The sequence below is a fragment of the Melospiza melodia genome, chromosome 2, assembly GCF_035770615.1.
Source record: "Melospiza melodia melodia isolate bMelMel2 chromosome 2, bMelMel2.pri, whole genome shotgun sequence".
In the NCBI taxonomy this organism is placed as follows: domain Eukaryota; kingdom Metazoa; phylum Chordata; class Aves; order Passeriformes; family Passerellidae; genus Melospiza; species Melospiza melodia.
Window position 1 is genome coordinate 76,502,993 of NC_086195.1, and position 21,276 is coordinate 76,524,268.

Below are 21,276 nucleotides of genomic sequence, written 5' to 3' on the forward strand. Positions count from 1 at the left end.
TTAAATGTGCTCATTTCAGGTGATTGTAATTTTTGAATTTTTCTCCCTTTTGACTTTACACTGTAATTGACCGTCCATCTTGTTTATTAGCAGGGTTTGGATCCTGGAACATCTGAGAGGTAGCACAGACTTCGGATAGGGTTGCAGAATTAACTAACAGCAGGAGAACACTGTTTTCCGTTGTCCCCTATTAACTTCATTTCTGCTTATTTTGTGAAAGAGAGTAAGATATATAGAGCAAAAGGCATGGTCCTGGTTCCAGATTTGAAAAGAAATAAAGGAGATCTATTCCCCACTCCAGCAATATCTTGTCTAGCTTATCTAAAGCTGCTAGATGGGCTGCCTTGCTTTTTGCATTGTTTTCTCTAGCTTCAACTTTGCTTCAACTTTGATAAATGAAGGTTGAGTAATTGCTGTCAAGCTTCCAGCAGATATTGCCCAGTGGAGCTCCTGGTGCTTGTAGTTAAATGTTCACTGCCCACATCCTTACAGGGCAGGTGTTGATGGTGTTAGGACTTTTGCTTAAGTTTCTTGGTGGTGTCTTGGGCTGTTCTTCCTGCCACTGGCCCAGAGACCACAGCACGCGTGGCAAAGCTGGTTGATTGGCTCACTCTGGTCACATTCTGTCCTGAAGTTCAGTTCTGATGGTGAAGTGATGCTGGATGTCTTGTAACATCAACTGCTTGATTTTAGCCTTTGATCCACAGGAATGTTGTTTTCCCACTGGTTCTTTTTCATGCTGCATCAGTATGAGACTTGTAGGTTGGAACTGAACTGCAGCCTCATTGTTTCTACTTGGTACTGGGATCCAGTTTGTATTCCTACTTCACAGGTTCACTTACCTTACAGGAAGTTCTATCATATTAACAATTATATGTATGAAGCTCTTTAACTAGTAACTACATGAAGTACTGTTTCAAAAAACTGTAAGCTATTTTACAGCATTTTATGTTGGCTGGACTCATGAAAATATGACCCTTCTGCCCATTAGCACTGCTGACTCAGCACTGCTGAGTCTGTGCTGGACCAGTGGATTAGTTGAAAGGGTAGACTGCAGGGTTGGGTCTCTAATTGGTTTAGTATTATGTGATAAATATATGTTGGCTTTCTTGGAACAGAAGAACAGCACTACTTTACCTTAAATTGAACACGCAAAAGACAGTGGAAACTGAAGGGCTTTTCAGTGAAAAGATTATACAGATTTTTTTATGAGAGAAATCTCCTTTCTTATGGTAGTTAGAAATATTAGTATTCCAGGAATCCTCTACATGATGAAAACATTAATTCAAACTAATTCTATAGATTTTTTTTTTCCCGCTTCACCCTGTCATCCTAAAAGAACCTCTCTCTTTTTTTTCTTAGTTTCTGTAAACCATAATCCTCATTCCCAGAAAAAAAAAAAAAAATTCCTGCCATTCTCCCATCATTGCTTCAGCAAACGCATTCTGCAGAATACTGAGTGTTAGCAGATTCAGTCTGTTACAGGGAACACCATGGAGATGGAGAGCTAATTCCAAGCTGAAAGCCCCTGAAAATAGTGCCCTTGCAATACAGTTAGCTTTTCCCACCCTCTCTTTCACTCTGGGAACTCCAGTGCTCTGTTGACTTTAACCATATTGGTGTCATGTGAGGGAGAAATCAGGCCTCATGCATCCCAGTTATGTATTATTTTATAAAATAAAATTGTCTTAGGCCTTGCTTTTATAGGGGAAGGGAAGATGGGTTCTCATTGTGCATTATGCTTTCAAAGCTCCATTTTTAGGCTTCGCTGCCCAGGAAAAATGCAATGCGTAATTCTGGGGGATAAAAGAAAATGAAGCACTAGAAAAATGTTTTCTATGTTGATGTCCATATTTATGGCTGTATAATTCATCTGCCATTTCTGTACCAACTGTAATTTTGTCTATCAAGAAGCTCTAAATGAAGTCTCTAACACTAAAATAGTGATGTGACAAGGATGTGAATGCTGGTTGCATGACCTTGCACCACAACAGGTAGCCTTTAATTGTTTTTGGTAAAAGTGAAATGATCCATTTTGTTGTTCTGTGTGTTCTCAAGTTAAATGCACCTAGGATTCCACATGAATAAAGCAAGTTATTTACCATTCATGTCTGTAGTGAGAATAGTTTATTAGAAAGAAGAGAGATTTTTCTAATTCGACTTGAAATATTTTTTTACTACCACTTCTGAATTTTTCACCAGTTAGCCCATTAAACTGTTTTTAGAATCTTTTAGAATAAGTACATGGTCTTAACCATGAGATTGTTGTGTTAATTTTGCACACATCAATTGCTCACACATGAGCATATGTTTCACACTCTGAATATTAATGTACCTGCATGTTTTGTACTGTCATGCCTTGTAATTTTGTATTTTTTTAATGTAGACCTTTCATGAATACTACTTTCGTTGCATGTATTTGTTTGAATTTATTTTTTAAATGTTTATTGTTTTGGTTCCTTAGCCATGAATCAGCGAATCAGCCAAAGTGCTCCAGTCAAACAGCCACCTCCTCTGGCTCCTCAGAGTCCCCAGGGTGGTGTAATGGGAGGGAGTAGCTCCAATCAGCAGCAACAGATGAGACTTCAGCAGCTACAGATGGAGAAAGAAAGACTGAGACTGAAGCATCAAGAACTGCTTCGGCAGGTGAGGCCACAGGTTAGACACCTACTTCCACTATTTCTTTTGTATGTTATGTTTTGATTTTTCTAAGTTGTTGTTTCAGCGAGTCCTAAAGACCAGTGACTATACAAAAAGCTTTGAGATCTAAAAAGGTCTGAATTCATTCTCTTACTGGTATCAGCTTGGTGGTGAAAGTATTTAATTTTTTAAGACTGAAGAATTTTGCTTTCCTCCCTCATTCCTCCCTTTAACAAAACTCTTACAGAGCAGGCTTCACAAACTATAAAGACGACAGTGTGGACTATTGATATGATTGGATATTCCTCCTAATAATATATTTCTTATTCATTGAGTTCCAAGTCATGCAAAAAGTTATTTCCCACAGCTACTTTAGTTCTCCCTTTTAAGTGGAGGAAAATCTTCAGTTTTAGAACCTGTTGCAGTCTGTAGGATTTTGAAGTATTTTCAAAGTTTATATAAGATACATTGAGGAAACGCCTTGTTGCCAAAATCTTACCTCTTCAATAGTAGAGTGAGCATGAAACAACTGAATAACTTGTGCTGCATTTTGAGCCTGTGGCTTTCTTATCCTGAAGAATTTCAAACTTCATAATAAGGCTGCAAACTATGCCTTTCAGTGTTTTCTACTATATGGATATGGCTGTAGCAAATATTAAAGTGTAGGGCTGGACTTGGCAATCTCTGTATTGGAATTCGGGCTTGATCTCCTTTTTACTCTAAGCCTTCTTCTTCGATTGTTCAGTCTGAGTGTTTTAATAGTTATAACTATCTGTGCTAGATACTTAAGATATTTCTTTGGGTTTTTGACACTGGCAGAAAAAGCACTAATCTTTTCTTTGAGGAAAACCTTCTAAAATCTTTCCTTTTTCACTTTGGGTGATGGGTCTTGTTTCAGAAGAGGATAACATCTTAATGTCTTCAAAGACAGCTTTTCTCTTTCTTCATCACCTGCAGTATTCTGTCCTGGAATCTGATTTCTGTTATCCCCTTTGTAGTCAAGGACTATTTTGTAGGAATCTTCAGCATCTCTTGGTGTAAGATGGGTCATCTTTACAGCCATTACTTTTTATAGTGCTCTAGGTAAGAATACATTGCAAAGGTGGCATCAGGACTTTCTCTCTGCTTAAGCACCTGGGCTTCTGCTGTTTCTGCTTTGCAATTAATCCACAAACAGACATTTTACCCTGTGCTAGCATGTGTCTAGGTAGGCCTTCTAATTGTCTTCTTGCCTCAGTTGTCATTGAGAACCTGACTAACTTTGGAGCAGGTGACAACCGATTCTCTTCATGTTGTTCTCCTTAGTTAAGCTTGTCTGTCAAATATGCATCCTTGGTAAATCTGTGAGTTTTGTTTCACTGTGTCATGATTTTCACAGTTCTTAACTCCCTTATCCTGTCTCATCTGGCCTGTCTCGGGGGCTTGATACTACAAGATGGTGTTTATAAGACAGCCTGCATAGGTAAACCGTGCAGCTAAAGTAATTTTTATCCATCTTATTTTTACTCTTAGGCATTGCGGAATATCAATCCCAGCACAGCAAATTCTCCAAAACATCAGGTAGGCTCTAAACTGATGTTTCAGCGTAATTAGAAAAATGAAAGCATTAAATTAGGCTAGCAGGGAACTTTTTGCTACATGAAAACATTCTAAAAAAGAAGGGGAAGAAACCCAAAACCAGCAAACAAAAAACCAGCCTCTGCCATGCACATTTTTGAATCACTTTTCTGGTCACAGCCGTAACACTGTTTTTAGGAGTGCTCCATTACCACAACTTTATATCAATATTTAATAGCAAACAAGGAATTCATTGCACATCTTTTTACATTGAAAACAGCCTTCTTGTTTAGCATTCTTGAGGGTACTGCTGTTCCAGTCCTGATGTCATCAAGATGTTTGTTTGAAGCAAACTACCTAAGGTAGTAGTTGGTGACTTTTAAGTACTGTTCATATGAATGTTCTTATCAGTTCATTAAAGCAGGTATGATCTTAGAGAAGGATATCTGTTATCACTTAATGAAGAGTCACTTGAAATAGTTACGATTTTTAAGCACGCATAGTGTAACAGAATTACTTAATAGATTAGAGGAACAATATAATTGCTATGCAGTATAGTTTTTCCATTTGGATGTTTAACTGCCTCTTGCACGCATATAAGAAACAACTGTATAGTTATGAAAAGCTCAGACCAAAATAAAATTGTTCAAAATGTGAAGTATAATAAACAGCTTAATGTGGTCTTCTTTCAGTTGCTAAAGAAGTTGAACATAGAATGAATCTCTGGAAGGGTGGATTTATGGATATATTCAGAGAACTTCATGTTTACGAATGATAACAGTATTTTAATCTACTGATTCTTAGTACCAATATTTATATTAGCTTGTACTGTTCTTTGTTTTTTTAAGAAAAACCTCTGTATGCACTAGGCAAGAAAAATAGAATAAATGAAAATATCCTCTGTTTGGAAGCCATGAGTACTGATGTACTGTTGCATTCTGAGTACCACAACCTTGAATGTTACTAGTTCTGAGATACAGAAACCTCAGACCTTAGTGCTGACACCCTGGAATAAATGCTTTCTTGTTTGGCAATACCAGAGCTGCTCTTAAACAGAAGCATTTTAATTGAGATCTAGTAATTTGATTAATTAACAAAGCATTAGCCACATAATGATCTTATCAGTCAATATTAGATTCTGTTCTGGAGGAGGAAAAAAAGTCCTCAAGAATAATGGGTATACAAGAGAATAAACAAAGGTGAACTACTCCACAGTAGTGGAGTAAAATACCTTATCTTCTAGCATAATTAGGTCATTCATAGGGGATGTTTTTCTTACAGAATGCCAAAAGTCTATTCTGTGTTTTCTTCTATGCCTGAAGCCCTGTCATTGTTCACTCTTCCACTAATTTCTTCCTGTTGCCAACTCAAAAAAATACAGGAAATGGAGAAGTTTGTTATCAGTTTCATACCGTACTGTGTAAGATGCGGTTTTTGGAACTTCTTGAAATTATGGCTTTAAATCCTACAAAACAGCAAAAACTCAAAGGGGCTATACTGATAAGTCATTAAATGTATATGTACTGGTCACTCTGCTCTGTTTGGAGTGGAAACTGATGAAAGGAGCCATACAAAAATCAGGATTCCATTTATATTTAGACTTGCTTCCTACTGAACCTCCTGCCTGGCATCAGTTTTATTAGTCTGCACTTGCTAATGAGTCAAGGTGTGTGTGAGAGATCTGTTGGGAGGAAGAATGGGCAATCATGTCACCTTTAAAGTTCTGTAATACTAGACTATTTGTGTCACACCATCTAAATGTACTTTTTGTGTTTTCATATCACCTCAGTAAAGTAATGAATAGCCACAGGTGGAAGAAAGTGCTTAGAGAGCTGCTTCAGGGTTCTGGTTCTCTAAATGCTTCTTGAGGCCTTGGACTGTAGAGGCAAATGTAGTCTGTCTTCTCTGATGCTGCTGCTGTTGAAGTCCCAGTCTGTACATCTGATCAGATCACAGCTGACCTAGTTAATTTGGAAAATGTATAGGAAGAATTAAAATTTCTTTGGTCAACATTTTCTCTCAGACAGGTCTTTCTTTCTTTTTGATTAAAATTAATAAAGTTTGGAGGAATTACCTGCTTCCCTGATGATAAAGCTGTGCTTGGTGGCAGAGTAATTGCTTCTCTTGCTAACTTTTATATATTCTTTTAAGGAATAATAAAAATTAAATCTTCATATATTCAATGCTCTTAATTCTGGGACAGCTAAGTCTGTTTTAGAGAGGGATTGCCAAGGTCTTTCGTTTGTAAAGAAATTATGTAACACTGGCATTCTTGAAGCTTGCATCCAATGAAATCCCTTGTATGGATGGATTAAAAACATCTGAGAAATGTTCCTTAACTTTTAACTGTATCTGAACTTTTCATGTCACACAATCACTAGGTTAGAAGGGACTGGTGGAGGTCATCTAGCCCAACATCCTGATCCTTCTTGACATTTTTCCCCAGGTAGCCTGGGTACAGTACCATGGTTGTATTTATATCTGTGATCAGGTTTTTTGGTACTGGGTAACCACAGTGTTCCTGCCAGGTTGTGGTTGCTCTGCCATGGAACTGCAGTATCCTGTGGTGACACTAACATTCCAAGTGTTGTGTATGGAAGCCTTACCTTCTGGAAAAAGCAAATAATTGCTCAGCTTAATTTTTTATAGAAAGCACTGTAAGAGACTCTTCTGGTTTGAATGAGGATGTATTTTACTGAAATTCTAAAGGTCAAAGGTACCTGTAGCAAAAATTACAACTTTCAGACTTACTGTGTATCAGCAAGAACTGTTGATACATCCAGGAAATTTAAAAACACCAAGCATATGTTCAGTTACTTGTGCTTATCATCATCAGTTATTTGTGAAACCTTAAAAATGTCTGTCTGTCCTAGTAAAGAGACTGCATGACTTGACTTTCACTCCATCCCTACTAGCTCTCTTTCCATTTTCCTGCAGTTAGCATCTGATTGTCAGCAATTTCTAAAGTAGAGCAGATGTCAATCAAGTTTTGTATATGTCACAAAATTGAACAGGTAGTTAAGTAACAGATTTCTTCCCTTACAGTGTGCTGTGGAAAGAAATAGAGGCGAATAATGTCGAGGTACTGATGGCATTATTCTTGGATGTTGTGCAGATTATTTTCTTGTGCTGAGAATGGAAGATTTCTTATTTATTTGCTGCTAATATTAGAGTATTTGCTAATGAGATCAGCATACTACATATTTATAAGTTCCTCTTTATATGCTTGCTGATCCTGTATCTACTGCTCGTTTCTAGCTTGTTTCTAAGCTTTACAGATCAACAAAATAATTGTATTGCTTGCTCATGTGTGTAGATCTTTATGGATAAATACCTTGTTTAAAAGTCTGTATAGTAAATCAGAACTGCATTCACTGGCTGTGCTGGTTGTTGTGACTGAAGCAGTGAACGGTCCATTTCCTGCTCAGCCCTCACAAATTGCCCAGCTCCTCATTGCTGAGTTCATTTGTCTTCCATCAGTCCCCGTGTCTTCCCTGTTTGTGTGTGTGCTGGAACTTTGTGGCCCTCACAAAAATGCAGGCACTTAATCTGAAGAAGCAACTGTAAGTCTGCCCATAAGTGTTGTGGTCTCCTCTTTCCCCTAAAACTTCTGTCCCATCCCAGGAAAGCCTGTGGATCATTTGAAAGTCAAGTGATGGTTTGGGGCAGAAATGTTAAAATTGGCGCTTTTAAAGTAAATTTGCAAAACCAATTATCAGGATATACCAAGTAAAATTGAGTAGCATATCATAGGTTTAATACAGTAAGAATATAAGTGGGTTGCACGAGACATCTGCCTTTCCTCAAAAGCCAGTGAAGATAAAAATGCTCCTAAAAGGGTAGTTTTATAAAGTTAATTTGAACATGGTGTGAATGACCTGTAACTTAATGTAAAACTTAATCTGTCTGGAATTATGGAAAAAAAAAGTGCATGAGGTCAGCCAGATAAATGACACAGTGCTGACCTTATTTTAAAAATTATTTAAGGAGATGACAGATCATTTTGGTGTGTGTAATAACTAAAATTCAGCTTTTCTGCTAACAGTAGGAATGCTACTTTTTTTTCTTTTCCCAGAGGTACTTAAAACAAGGTTTGACATACTTAAAAAATAGGATGAGATCAATTCATGGAAATCTAAGCCAGGATTTTGTCATAGTTTTGTTTTTGCCTCCAGACTTTAAATACTTCTAATAAAGCCATATTTCAAAGCATGAATTAAAAGCCTTGAGTTCACATTGCTCTGTTTTGGAGCTGGGAGAGACTTGGACACTCCCATACATTTTTGAAGTACAGAAAATCTACAACGTTTTTTTATTGCAAAACAGGTTTATAAGGAAGGAGAAATGAAAAGACTGTTCTTTAAGCAACACAACTTCAGCTTCCATTTTTATACCTTTTAGGAAAAATAGTCTTAACATACTCTTTAGGCCTTTAGGAAACTCTGCTTGTCTTACAAAATTATTAAAAATTGCCCTGTATTTGTTTCTCAATAGCTTGTCTTTTTTGGTAATTCCTTTCTCTTTCAGACTCCCAGAATGACATAAATTTATTACTTAGATGAGTAATAACATTCTTTTGAAGGGAAAGTGCTTCTGACTCCTGTAAAAGTAGCAGTAATGCTACTTATAAATAGTTAAAAATAGTTGCAGTTTTCCATTTTTTAGCAATGTTGTTAAAACAGAGATAAAAGCAGTACTAATTTTAAAAATACTAGTTTCACTACATAGTACATGCCAAAGAATAGGCAAAATATAGTTCTCTCTCCTGGTTTAATACATCTCTATAGTGGGCCTTTAAAGAAATTAGATTTTTTTTGTTTTAGCTGGCTAGCATCTTGAGCTGCATTTATTTTTACCATACTATTTGAGTTTATGTATTGATGAAACTTCAATCTCTCCTACACTCTGAGGATTTAGAAAAATACAAAGGTAATTTCACTGTTTTTCTGAATTTCTTGTTCCTTTGTACTGATTTTTTTTCTCATAGTAACAGAAGAAAAATTGTGGGTTTTTTTTCTTTCCTGGTGTCAGTAGCTCTTGAAAAGGGGACATCTGGATTTCTTATCTTCCTCACAACTATTGAATCAGGAGGCAATTCCAGTTGGAAAGGCCACACAAAGGAGATAAAATATCACTTTAGTTCCTATACAGAAATGACTCCATGTAGACTTTGCCTTGTAACCACTCTTTGTGGCACTGGTGTGTCACGAAGCTGCTTCTGCAGTCTGCTGGCACTTTTGGCTCCTCCTCTTCATCCAAATCAGGGACTGCTGCCCAAAGAAATAAAGATGTAATGTACAGATCAAACCAAGAGGGAAGGGCAAAAGGACACGCCACATGGGTGAGCAGTTCTTGAGCTGTCTCTGGGATAGCTGGTCTAAGACCTTCTAACTTCTTCAGATCAGTGTTTGGGAAATTCCAGGAGAGAATGCTTCTTTCTTTCTTTTTTAGATATGGATGAGTCTACCTGTATATCAGGTAACTTGTCACTGATACAAGGCTGCAAACTTAGCTGTGAAGTAAGAGGTCATTATATAGGCTTCACATTTGGTTTTATTACATAACCAATTGAAAATCATGTGGATAAGCCTTTAGAATTATTAAAAGATGTTTAGTGTCCTGTGATCTGAAAATGGGGATGGAGTATTATTACTGTTTGTTAGAACAGTGGCCAAATAAGTGCTGATGAGCAGAGGGCTAGGTTTACTTGAACACAGTGATGAACACAGAAACCAATGGTATGCTTGTACACTTTCTGCAGAGATCTAATTAGCTGTAGTGAGAAAATTTTCTAATACAAGACATAAAACCTAAAGGAATATGTAGAATAGTAATCCACAGGAATGAGAGTGAAGCATATGAAGATTGGAAAAGAAAAGAGAACCTGTCAGCAGGGAAGCTTCAATACACAGTCTGCTGGAAATAAAATTAAATAACCTTAGATTTCTTATAAAGAAATCACTTGGAAAAAGAATTGGGGCAAAGTTAGTTTTATATACTAAAAGACTACAGTATAGTAGTCCTTAAGCTTATCATTGAAAATGGATGAAGATCTCTCATTTTACAAGTGAGAAATACTAAGTATTGTCAAGACTGACAGGATTGGTTTTGACTGAGATTATCTTCCTAGGCACAGCCTGGAAGTCACATACTACCAGCAATGGTGATTGACAGGATGGTCAATAGATTTATCAGTCTCTGCAATAACAAAGCTCAGTCTTGGTGGGACATTGATGATGTTTGAATAGAGTTGCTTGAAGAAAATTACTGTATTTTCACATGTGTAACTCATGTATTACTTGTTTAAAAAGGGGAGAAGGATCACTAGAAATAACATCAAATGTTGCTTATTTCCATCTGCCCTTAATGTGATGCATTTTATGTTAACACTTTCATCAATTAGTAATTACAAGCCTAGTGAATGGTTTGATTCAAGCTGGTGAACATTCAGATGGGTAAAAAATTATATGCAATTAGGTTTGTAGCTTCAGAAGTGCAGTGTCTGGGCCTTACTAAGAAATTACTCTGAATTTGAGGAGTTACGGAATTTACATAGGGAACTAATCCTGGATCTGATCAGTCAGAAATTTCAAATGCATGCCTCAAACAGGAGGAATGAATGGAAACTTTTAGGGAAAGACTTGAAAGTTTGCTTTCAAAGGTACAAAGGGAGCCAAGAACTAAATCAGAATTTAAAAGAAATCTGAAGAAATTTAGCAAAGCTATACAGGTTATATTAGGGGTCAGATAGTATTAACAATTCTTGTTTTGGTTTAAGTATAGACTTAGCAGAAAGATACTGAAGTGAACTAGAAAATCTTTGTGTAAGCATACAGATATTTATATCCATAAATACATATACAGCGCAGTCTCTGTAATGATGGTCATGGCTGCTGGAACTTGCGTTTTCATTGAAGCCAGTACAGATTCTTGCTTTGTCCTCAGAAACTTTAGTTTCATTTCATTTAACTCTTGTTACTGGAAGCAGTAAAAGCATCAATTATCTATAATGTCATGTGTTTATGTATCTAGAAAGTGCATTCAAATGCCTAACATGATCTCTCTTTCTCCCTCTCCTGCTGTTGTAGGAATTGGCTCTCCGTAGCCAGCTTCCAACAATGGAACAGGACGGTGGATCTCAAAACCCCGTGTCATCTCCTGGAATGTCTCAGGAACTGAGAACAATGACTACAAATAGTTCTGATCCCTTTCTTAACAGGTTTGTACGAATAGCTACTAGAGGAAAGAAATTTGATTTAAAATTCTGTTTGGTACATGTAATAGTTTATTTTGAACATCTGTCTGTGCCAAGAGCCACAGCTGTAAATGAATCTTTCCTTAAATGGCAAGTCTAGTAAAAGCTGAAGATTAAAAACTGTCTCCTGTGGGAGGAAGTAGTCTGTTCAGACTTGTAGGAAGGTTTTTATTCAAAGTCATAACATGTTTGCCTCTGCATAATGTGTTGACTAACAGTCATTTCAAATTACTGACTCAATTTGTGAATAGCTCGCTGTGAGATCAAATGAACTGTGAGGCACATTTAGGATTACAGCTTGAGGTTCATTTTAAGGTTTCCCCATTCACCCCTCCCTTCCACTTCAGGTATTTAGCAGTATTTTTACTCTGCTAATGTTAGGTCTACAAATAGTGGCATGTTTCATTTTAAATGCTGTATTATTTTGAAGTGGGTATTTTCATTCAAGATTTGGAATCTTACAATATAGACTAGTCTTTCATAAAACTTTTCCCCAAATCCCTCTGACTTGAAATGTTTATTTTGTTGGAAATACTGTTCAAATTTCAGCTTGCAAATGCTTCCCACCAAACATTACAACTTTAGAGACACTGTTGCAGCTTGAGATAAGTGATATCTGTATTTTAGGTAATCCCTTTGGGCAGATTTATCTCCTACACTGACAATTATGATTAGAAAACTTGATGTTTTTTGGAGGGATAATCCTACATGGAATTCATCCTGTAGGGTGTTCTTGGGTGAGCCTTGACTGTGCTGGCTTTGTCCTATGAAATAAAAGAGACAAGACAATTTAAACCTGACTTGCTCTTGTATGAGAAGCCTCTGTAGATAGGTGATGGTATCAATGTGGTGTAGTAAAATTCTAGCTTGAACTGCTGGAAGGCTGTTGCCATCATACATCATACAGGTCCTCACATCTTCAAAACCTGTCTTCTGACCTGAAGGAAATGCGCCTTTAGGTTTCAAATGGCTGATGCAGTTTATCCATTGTGAGTCTACACACATAAAATATAAAGTGATGGATCTTTGCCATTAACTAGAAACAGAGGAAAAAGCTAGAAGGGGCAAATTTGCATTCTGTAATTTTATGGCAGATTGATATTTACTGCAAAATACAAAAAGATACTGCTTGCCTGGTGGCATATATGTTTGGGTTTATTTTTTTTTTTTAATGTAGCCCTTACCCCATACAAAATACTGCAAATCTGTATTTGACTTGAGATTAACTTAATTTGTGTTTTGGTCTGAAAATTTGTCTCCTGGGCAGGTGCATGTGTGGCACTGCACTTAATTCTGCCATATGGGTGAGGGAAAGGGATTTTTAAGAAAGGACATCTGTGAATATGCATTGCTGTCTCAGAAAGCAGTCCAATAGTTTTGGACTATGACCTAAAGGTCTTGTTGATACTCCTTAAGTTAAAGTTCAGACTTTAGGAAATTCTCCTTTCTGTCCTTATAGGGTGTATATAAAGTTCCTCGTGAGACAGTACTAAATTTAGGCCCCGGAGTTATCTATTCAGAGTTTAGGTTGTTTGATATTTTCTGCTGCCTATATAATAGAAGCATTAAAAAATCTCAGAGAATCACTACATTGGAGCAATTTGAGATAATTGCTCAGTAGTGGTTAAAATGCATAATCAAATCTGCCTGCTATCTTCAGTACTTACCATCATTATGGTATATTTGATTTTTTATTTTTTTAATGGATATTCATCAATGCAGACTTCATTAGACTATTTCACCTTTTGATTTGCCACACTTGTTTATATATTTTTGTCGGTTAGATTTATACTGGTAGTGATGGTAGTTCTCTGTTTAACTCCTAAATTGGTATTTCTTCTTTTGTATACACATATTTTAACAATGATTATTTGAAGAAGAATCCACTCTATTTTGGGTAATGCTGTTTAGTTGCATGTGGTAATTTTGGGTGGTGTGACTACTAAATGAACAAATCCTTGCTGAAGAAAGAGGAAATGTGTATTAAGGAGCGATTTGAAGAGAAGTGCTGGATATTCCAAGTGTGAGACCAACAGCCAAAAAGCCTTCTCCACTGGAGTGATTTAGTTCAGCATAGTCTCAGTTCTGTTTTTAGTAGTTTGTCCCATAAAGTAAACCAGATTTTTGTTCACAGAAGTTCTAAATTGTTTAAGTTTAATTACTAGGATTGTATCGAATGTGTGGTGATTCAGTTCTTAAATCAGTCTAAAAACAGAGAAGTATTTATGATTTATCTATAAAGAACTGTTAGGTTCCTTTCTTGTAGTGCAAAGTTGCCTTCATGGAATCAAATATATATATTTATATACATAGCTGAAGGCATTCTTCTGGCATCTGATGTTGAATAGCTGTTCATAATTTTTTTGGTTATTCATACCTGACAAAAAGGCATATAGTATATACTTCACAAGTACATCATGAGGACGATTAGTATGTCTTCAAATGATAATTGGAACAGTAAATCAAGTTGATGTTCATTGAGGATGCCACATGGAAAATCAGTAAGGATTCTCAGTGAATCTCAGAATACATAACCTGAAGAAATACATATTTTGAAAACATTTTGTGAATACTAAATATTAGAGGATGCAGGGGGAGGGAGGTAATGATGGCCTTCAACAACTGCTTATGCAGGTCACAGCTCCTGCCAGCAAAGCTGCTCCAGCATGGGCTTCTCTCACCATGGGGCTGCTGGTGCTGTCAGCCTGCTCCAAAATGGGCCTCCCACGGGGTCACAGCCTCCTTCAGGCATCTCCCTGCTCTGGCATGGATCCTCCACGGGCTGCAGGTGGATCTCTGCTCCCCCTGGCATCTCCACAGGCTGCAGGGGCACAGCTGCTTCACCATGGTCTGTCCACCAAGGGCGGCAGGGGAATCTCTGCTCTGGTGCCTGGAGCACCTCCTGCCCCTCCTCCTGCCCCAACCCTGGGGTCTGCAGGCTGTTGCCCTTACATATTCTCACTCCTCTCTCCCATCTGCTGTTCAGCATTTTTCCCCTCTTCTTAAATATGTTATGCCAAAGTACCACCATCGTCACTGATGGGCTCAGCTGTGGGCAGCTGGGCCTCTTTGGAGACACCTGGAAGCAGCTGGCTGACATGGGATCAGCTCCTCCTGCTATGTCACACAGTGATCCCTGCAGACCCCTGCTCTAAAACCATGCTATATAATCTCAACACAGTGGCCTACTTCCCCTCCCCTTCCCACATTTTCCACTCTGGCTCTCTTGGTCTTGCTTGCTGCGCTGGCAAGTAAGAAAGTGAAGGCATGTAAGGCCCCATGCCATCAGTCTGGTTAACTGTTCTGTCAGCAAGATCATTCTGAGCAGGGTTTGTTTATAGGATGGCTTCTGTACCAGGGTTTGATTTATATTTGGGTGCTCTCTTGCCTTGACATGTGTGACTGAACAAGCAGTAATGCAGCAGTGGGAAGCAATTGAAGAATTGCTAAAGGAGTTCCAACTATTTATAACAGCAGTGACCTAAAAATACACTTCAGTGGTTGATTAAACATGGGAACATTAGTTAGAAGTATTTTTTTATCCTTATGGAAACATAAAAGGGTGCACCATAATTACTATTATTTTTATAATCATTATTGATTATCTGATATGCTTTGAAAGGTTTTAGCTGGGTGGGTGTGAAAAGACTAAAATTATGCACAACACACAGTAGGCCATTTCTTAAAGCTGCTTACATATGTTCTCATCAAGTTTCATTGAATCTAAATAATATGGTTTTCATTGGAAAAGGTCTGCATAAAATAAAACCCAGGTGTCTCATGCAAACAAATGCTTCAGTTTTTTATTAGAATTGGGGATTTCTCATGGTAGCAGTGTTTTCAAAGGCCATAAATTAGTTCAAAACAAGCATCTATTTTAATTTTTTTTCAGTGCTCTACCCTCATTTTTTTTCCTCCTTTTCTTCTGTTACAGTGGAACATATCACTCCAGAGATGAAAGCACAGATAGTGGCCTTAGCATGAGCAGTTACAGTGTACCCAGAACCCCAGATGACTTCCTGAACAGTGTTGATGAGATGGATACAGGTCTGGTTTGTGTACATTTTTAATGCATGTTTTCCAAATACACTTGTCTCCATTTGCAGTGAAAACAAGCAGTTCTGAAAAGCTCTGATACCCTTTGCATTGTTTTCTACCTTTTCCTGTTTCCCCTGTTTCTCTGATAGAAACATTAGATTTATGAAAAAATATATTTGTAATCAAGTGTATTGGGAGGATGGGGAAATTGCTCGTAAGTAGTATCACTTCTGTTTTTATAAGGAATTTAAGTGTGTTTGCTTTTTGAAGTAATGTTGTTCAGGGCTAAGAATAGTACCTCATCCAGGGTTGTTAATACCACTCCAAAACTGTATTTGACTCAGTATTGTCTTTTTCCTTCAAGTGTCAAAATTAAATTGTGCTAAATGCCATCAAAGATCTGTAAGATTTGGGTCAGTAGGTGCAAGTTGGAAACAAAGGCATGTTCTTTGTACGTCTGCATGCAGCCAAGTTATCTTTGGGGTTTGTGATGGATTTCTGTGAGTCACGCTGCTTGTATGATGCAAGAGGTACATGATTAACCTTTAACCAGTTGTCCTGATAAATTGTAAGCTTGGTACTTCCAGTATACTTAATATCCATCTTTGTGTTATAACTAGGTGACAGTATCGGCCAAAGTAACATACCATCCCATCAGAACCGTTTCCCAGACTACCTTGAAGCCATTCCAGGGACAAATGTGGACCTTGGGACACTGGAAGGAGATGGAATGAATATAGAAGGAGAAGAACTGATGCCAAGTCTGCAAGAGGCTTTGAGCTCTGACATCCTTAATGACATGGAATCTGTCTTGGCAGCCACCAAGCTAGATAAAGAGAGTTTTCTTACTTGGTTATAGGGGCCTCAGGGAGACTGAATTCTAAATCTGTGAAGGATCTAAGGAGATTAGGACATCTGTATCTGAAGTTCAGAACAAGCCAGTGTGATGCACTTTGGCTTGTGTTCAGAAAAAGTAAATGAACAAATACTCAGCAAGTTTGTTTGGGTTTGCTCTTCCTTGTCCATCGCTGCTGTTATATATTGCTGACTTTTTTTCACAGTTGACTCTGAAGAACAGACATCTTCTTGATCTTTTTCTATTGCTGTTGCAACTACTGTTGGAGGGGGGTGGGGAGGGATGATGAGCCTATTTTGGATGACGAATGCCATTCCTTTTGTCCTAGTGTGCGCTTGCGTATCATTTTATCTAAGTACTCAGATTTGAGAGTTAATTTCTGCATGTCACTGCTTGTAGTTTGCTCAGCTAGTTGTCTCCTGCTGCCTGTGGCAAGTGGTAAAACATGACATACTGGGGTGACAAGCCAAAAATGATGTATCTGGTCAAAAGAAGTCAATACTGATTTGGAGATAAGACGTAAAGGAGGGCTGAAGAGACTGTTTGGCATTAAGTGTTCCTACTAGTAGCTCTTGCATTAGCCACGAAGTGCTCTTGTTTGTATTTTATGTTATAGTAAATCATGAGTCATTTTACATAGAAACATATATGAACTTTGATTGTTGCCACATACTCTAGCCTAACTTCCATTTTTCAAAAATACTTTAATTATTTTTGTTAGTTGGTTTAACTGTAGCTGTAGGATGGGAAGTAATTATAGGTGTTCTGGGTTGGTTTTTTTAATAGTGAAATCTAAGGGTTTTTTTCTGATTTCACACAGTCTTATTTAAATCTAAATTGTCTGCTTTTTTTTATACTTAAACCATGCCTATTGTAGCCTGATAAGCTAGTGAGTACATAAACCAGTATGTTTTGCCTGTAACTTTTTTTATTTTTTTAAAGGCTAGCTTTGAATGTAATCATTAGATTTCATGACCAGTGGCTTATTTTTCATATGTATTTGCGAGACTTTGAATTAGAATCTGATTACAGCAATGTTAAAGAGTCCTTTGTCATGTGTACAAATTTTAAATGCATCTTAAAGTAGCAGAAACATTTTAAAATTACATCTAATCTCGCTTCTGGTTTTCAGTTTTGATCTTTAAGTGAGTTCAGATTTTAAAATCCTTAATGGGAAAAAAAATTTATGAAAAGTTTCTCTTAAGTTAACAGGGACAAAAATTCTGAACTATTAATATCACTGTGTGTTGCAATGAAAAGGCTAGAACACCAAAAAACTTCTCGATAAAAACTTATAATTGTAATAGTTGTCTAGTTCTGTTTGGTGAAAAATAAGCCCTGGACACTATATGTAGAAGAATGTAAAGATATGTGTTAGATGGTGACATGAGCAGGTAATGAAGTGTATATTAGTAGTAGAGCTTAGCATGGGGTAGAGGTGAATATGAATCATTTTTATTTTAACAGGAAAAGATGTATCACTAAGTTGTCTGCAGGAGTTGACACAAGTTTCCAAAGAGTATTTTTAAATGAACAAAATGAGCGTGAATCAAACTTTCAGTATAAGCTATGAATTTCTGTGGGGCTTTTGAGTTTTTTTCTGATGAAAAATAGTGTCACCAGTTAACACCTCTAAAATTAAGGGCCTATCACCATTCTCAACAGTGAGCCTTTATTTTCAAGGGTGTATAACATGACTATAAAGATACTGTTAAGTGTGAAACTTAGTTTTGGAAAAAACTCTCAGTTAGCGGGGACTTCTCTGAGGAGAGATTTTTTGGGGTTTACTGTTTTGCATTTTTTCTCAAGACACTGATTATTTTTTAAGCTAGGAACAAATCAGCAAAACAAATTAAAAACCCCATGATATTACTATTGCAGTTTGGATTTCTTTTATGCTTCAGAAATAATTCTGGTTTAGGATGATGTAAAGAATGAAAATTCTTAACCAAATCCTGTTTTAAAAACTGAAGCAGCAGAGGCAGAGATTTGAAATTTGCCACTAGAAATGTACATTTACTACTTTACATAAATGTATTAGTGTTTGAAAAACACAAAATTTTATGGCTTGTTATGGGATACAGGCAAGTTTTAAAATAATAATTTTTAAAACACATTCACAATGATATGTATTCTGCTACACCAATAATTCAGTGAGTAATAGGCCACTTATATTGTGCAATGACACAGTAGCTCCTAAAGCAATGTTATTGTGTCCAAGATAGGGATTTTAGTAGCATTTTTTTAAATTCATTATGAATTCCTCTCTCTCCCTCCCTTCAGGAAAAGAAAAAGACACTAAGTTTTCCTAACTTGAACGATCTGACATAAAACCACAACAGCAAGGAAATTCAGAGTTGATTTTATTTCAGCTGTCTTCCACAGTTGTATCCAGGTATCGTAGCACATACAGAATCACAGAATAAGCTGAGTTGGAAGGGACCCATCAGAATTATCAAGTCCAACTCCTTCCCCTGCACAAGACACCCCAAGCTTCACACCATGTGCCTGAGAGCGTTGTCCAAATGCTTCTTGAACTCTGCCAGGCTGGTGCTGTGACCACTTCCCTGGGGAGCCTGTTCCAGTGCCCAAACACCCTCTGGGTGAAGAACCTTTTCCTGATATCCAACCTAAACCTCCCCTGGCGCAGCTTCTGGCCATTCCCTTGGGTCCTGTCCTTGGTCTTGAAAGTGAAGAGATCTTACTTGTCCCTCCTCTTCCTCTCATGAGGAAGCTGCAGACTGCAGTGAGGTCTCCCCTTGTCTCCTCCAGGCTGAACAGACCAAGTGACCTCAGCCATGAAGAGTGGCTTCCCCTCAAGGCCCTTCACCCTCCTTTGGACACTCTCCAGTAGTTTAATATCCCTCTCATATTGTGGCACCCAGAACTGCCCCCAGCACTGGAGGTGAGGCTGCCCCAGCCCAGGGCAGAGCAGGACAATCCCCTCCCTTGCCCAGCTGGCCGTGCTGTGCCCGATGCCCCCAGGACAGGGTTGGCCCTCCTGGCTGCCAGGGCACTGCTGGCTCACGTTCAACTTGCCATCAACCAGAACCCCAATGTCCCTCTCTGCAGCATCTCATTCCCCAGTCCATGCACAAAACCAGATTTGATGCACTGAGTGCAAGCTCCTGATATGCTGTACCTCACTACAACAGAAATGAGTACAGAACAAATTCTCTTTCCTTGCTTTTGTGTGTTTGTCACAGCTTTAATATTTGAATGTTTTATTCTCATTGTAGAAACACTAAATGGCTTATACTGTACTTGGATAGCATGGCTTAGGGTAGATACTGATAAACTGGGAATCCTTGAACAGCTCTAACATTAATTATGTTTTGTGATACTTATTTTAATTAAGACATTTCCGTTCTCTCACTTATTAGGAAACATACCATAGAGATGCTGTACTGTTGGCAATCAATATTAATTCGGATTTTTTTTTAATTCTACGAATGCATTGTTTGATGAAGTGGTTAAAATTGTTTGAAATGCAAAAGTGTTTTGAGTAGTATTTTATACTGATGTATATATTGAAACAGAAATCATTGTAATAATTGTAGTAGCTGTTAGTTTTAAATACACTATATGCAGACAGATGGGGCTGTACAGAGCTGTACTGTTAACACCCGGCTAGGCTGCTGCTTGGGAACAGGTTGCAGTGTCAGTGAACCATATGGATCAAATATTGTACCATTCAGTGTTGGCGCTCACCAATGCAAAAGGAGAAGAGACAATTTCAACATGATTAACACTACATGGTAAATTAGTACTACAGTGACCTTTTCACTTACAAGCATGTTTTTTATACAAATTAGCAGGTGTGCTTGTATAAAACAATTTGTGTTCTGTATCATGGAAAAAGTACTCTCCACATTTAGAATCACAGAATCATGTTGTATGTTAGAGAATTATGTCCAAAATTATATATATTACTTAACAATGTTATTTTTAGATATGAGCATGACTGTAAGCTAGGTACTTAAGTACATTCTGTTACATTATTTTTCTTTATGTAATACTTTTTCAGTTGTTTTATTTGGTATAAATATATACTTTGTGCTTAAACATCTTTGTTCGTTTTTAACATTCAATAGTATGTAAAGATATGATTTCCTTCAGTAAGATAGATGCATTGAATTGTTGGAATGCCTATTGTAGTGCGTCTGTTCTTGTCCCCCTTTGTCATTGCTTTTGTAGTTGTAAACTCCAGTTCTGCAAATACGGTGTGCAAGCTCACCTGAGAGACAAATGAGTTCCACTGGCTTCAGTAAAGGCTTAACATTAAAGTGTACATATCTGTGTGCTTGCAGGAATGAAGAGACAGTGACTCTGGTGAGCATCATGCAGCTTGTGTAAAACAATACTTTAATTGCAGATGGCACTGTAGTGAGACCTGGCAACAGGACATCTGGGTATCTACTAGAAGAAAGCAACCACTTTTTGCAGATAATGCTTGCCATGTTCGGATGGCAGATACATTTTTGGCTAACTCTTAAGTTTATGCATTAATTTGTGGCAGACTATCAATAAAGACACACTATTTTCATTTCCAAGTTTTGACTTATGAATTGTGAAATATGTAATGATATACCTTGAAAGTGCCTGAAGATTTCAGTTTAAAATATCTTGACAGGTTTCATTAATTTTGACCTTCTGTATAACAGTCTGAAAGATGGGATTTTTTTTAATGTAGTGCAATTTGGAAAGGCCAAAGTCATACGCTGTTTGCATTTTGGCAGTTCCAGAGTTGTTGTGGCTCAGCACCAAATGCCCCAACCCTGTGGAATTCAGCAAATTTGTGTGTTTTCTTGGTTAAGGGTATAGCCCTTGATAGATTTATCAGTTTGTCTTGTACTTCTGAGTTCATAGCCAGCTTTAGTCACCCAAATCCTTTAAATTTAAATGTAACATCACACCTTCCACCTGGGAA

At 37.5% G+C, this 21,276-nt stretch overlaps 1 protein-coding gene across 4 annotated transcripts in view; it reads left to right on the forward strand.

Annotated features, from left to right (window-relative positions):
* YAP1 (Yes1 associated transcriptional regulator) overlaps window positions 1-20,899 on the forward strand; it is an 88,350-nt gene extending 67,451 nt beyond the window's left edge. Inside the window, exons 5-9 of one of the 4 annotated variants that reach the window (XM_063148904.1) lie at window positions 2,465-2,658; window positions 4,153-4,200; window positions 11,286-11,416; window positions 15,387-15,499; window positions 16,111-20,899. In XM_063148904.1, the coding sequence (XP_063004974.1) occupies window positions 2,465-2,658; window positions 4,153-4,200; window positions 11,286-11,416; window positions 15,387-15,499; window positions 16,111-16,349 (725 nt within the window). In that variant the 3' untranslated portion in view covers window positions 16,350-20,899. The remainder of the gene's footprint in view (window positions 1-2,464; window positions 2,659-4,152; window positions 4,201-11,285; window positions 11,417-15,386; window positions 15,500-16,110) is intronic. The other 3 variants (XM_063148906.1, XM_063148907.1, XM_063148908.1) reach the window with 3 other exon arrangements.
* Window positions 20,900-21,276: the final 377 nt, after the last annotated feature.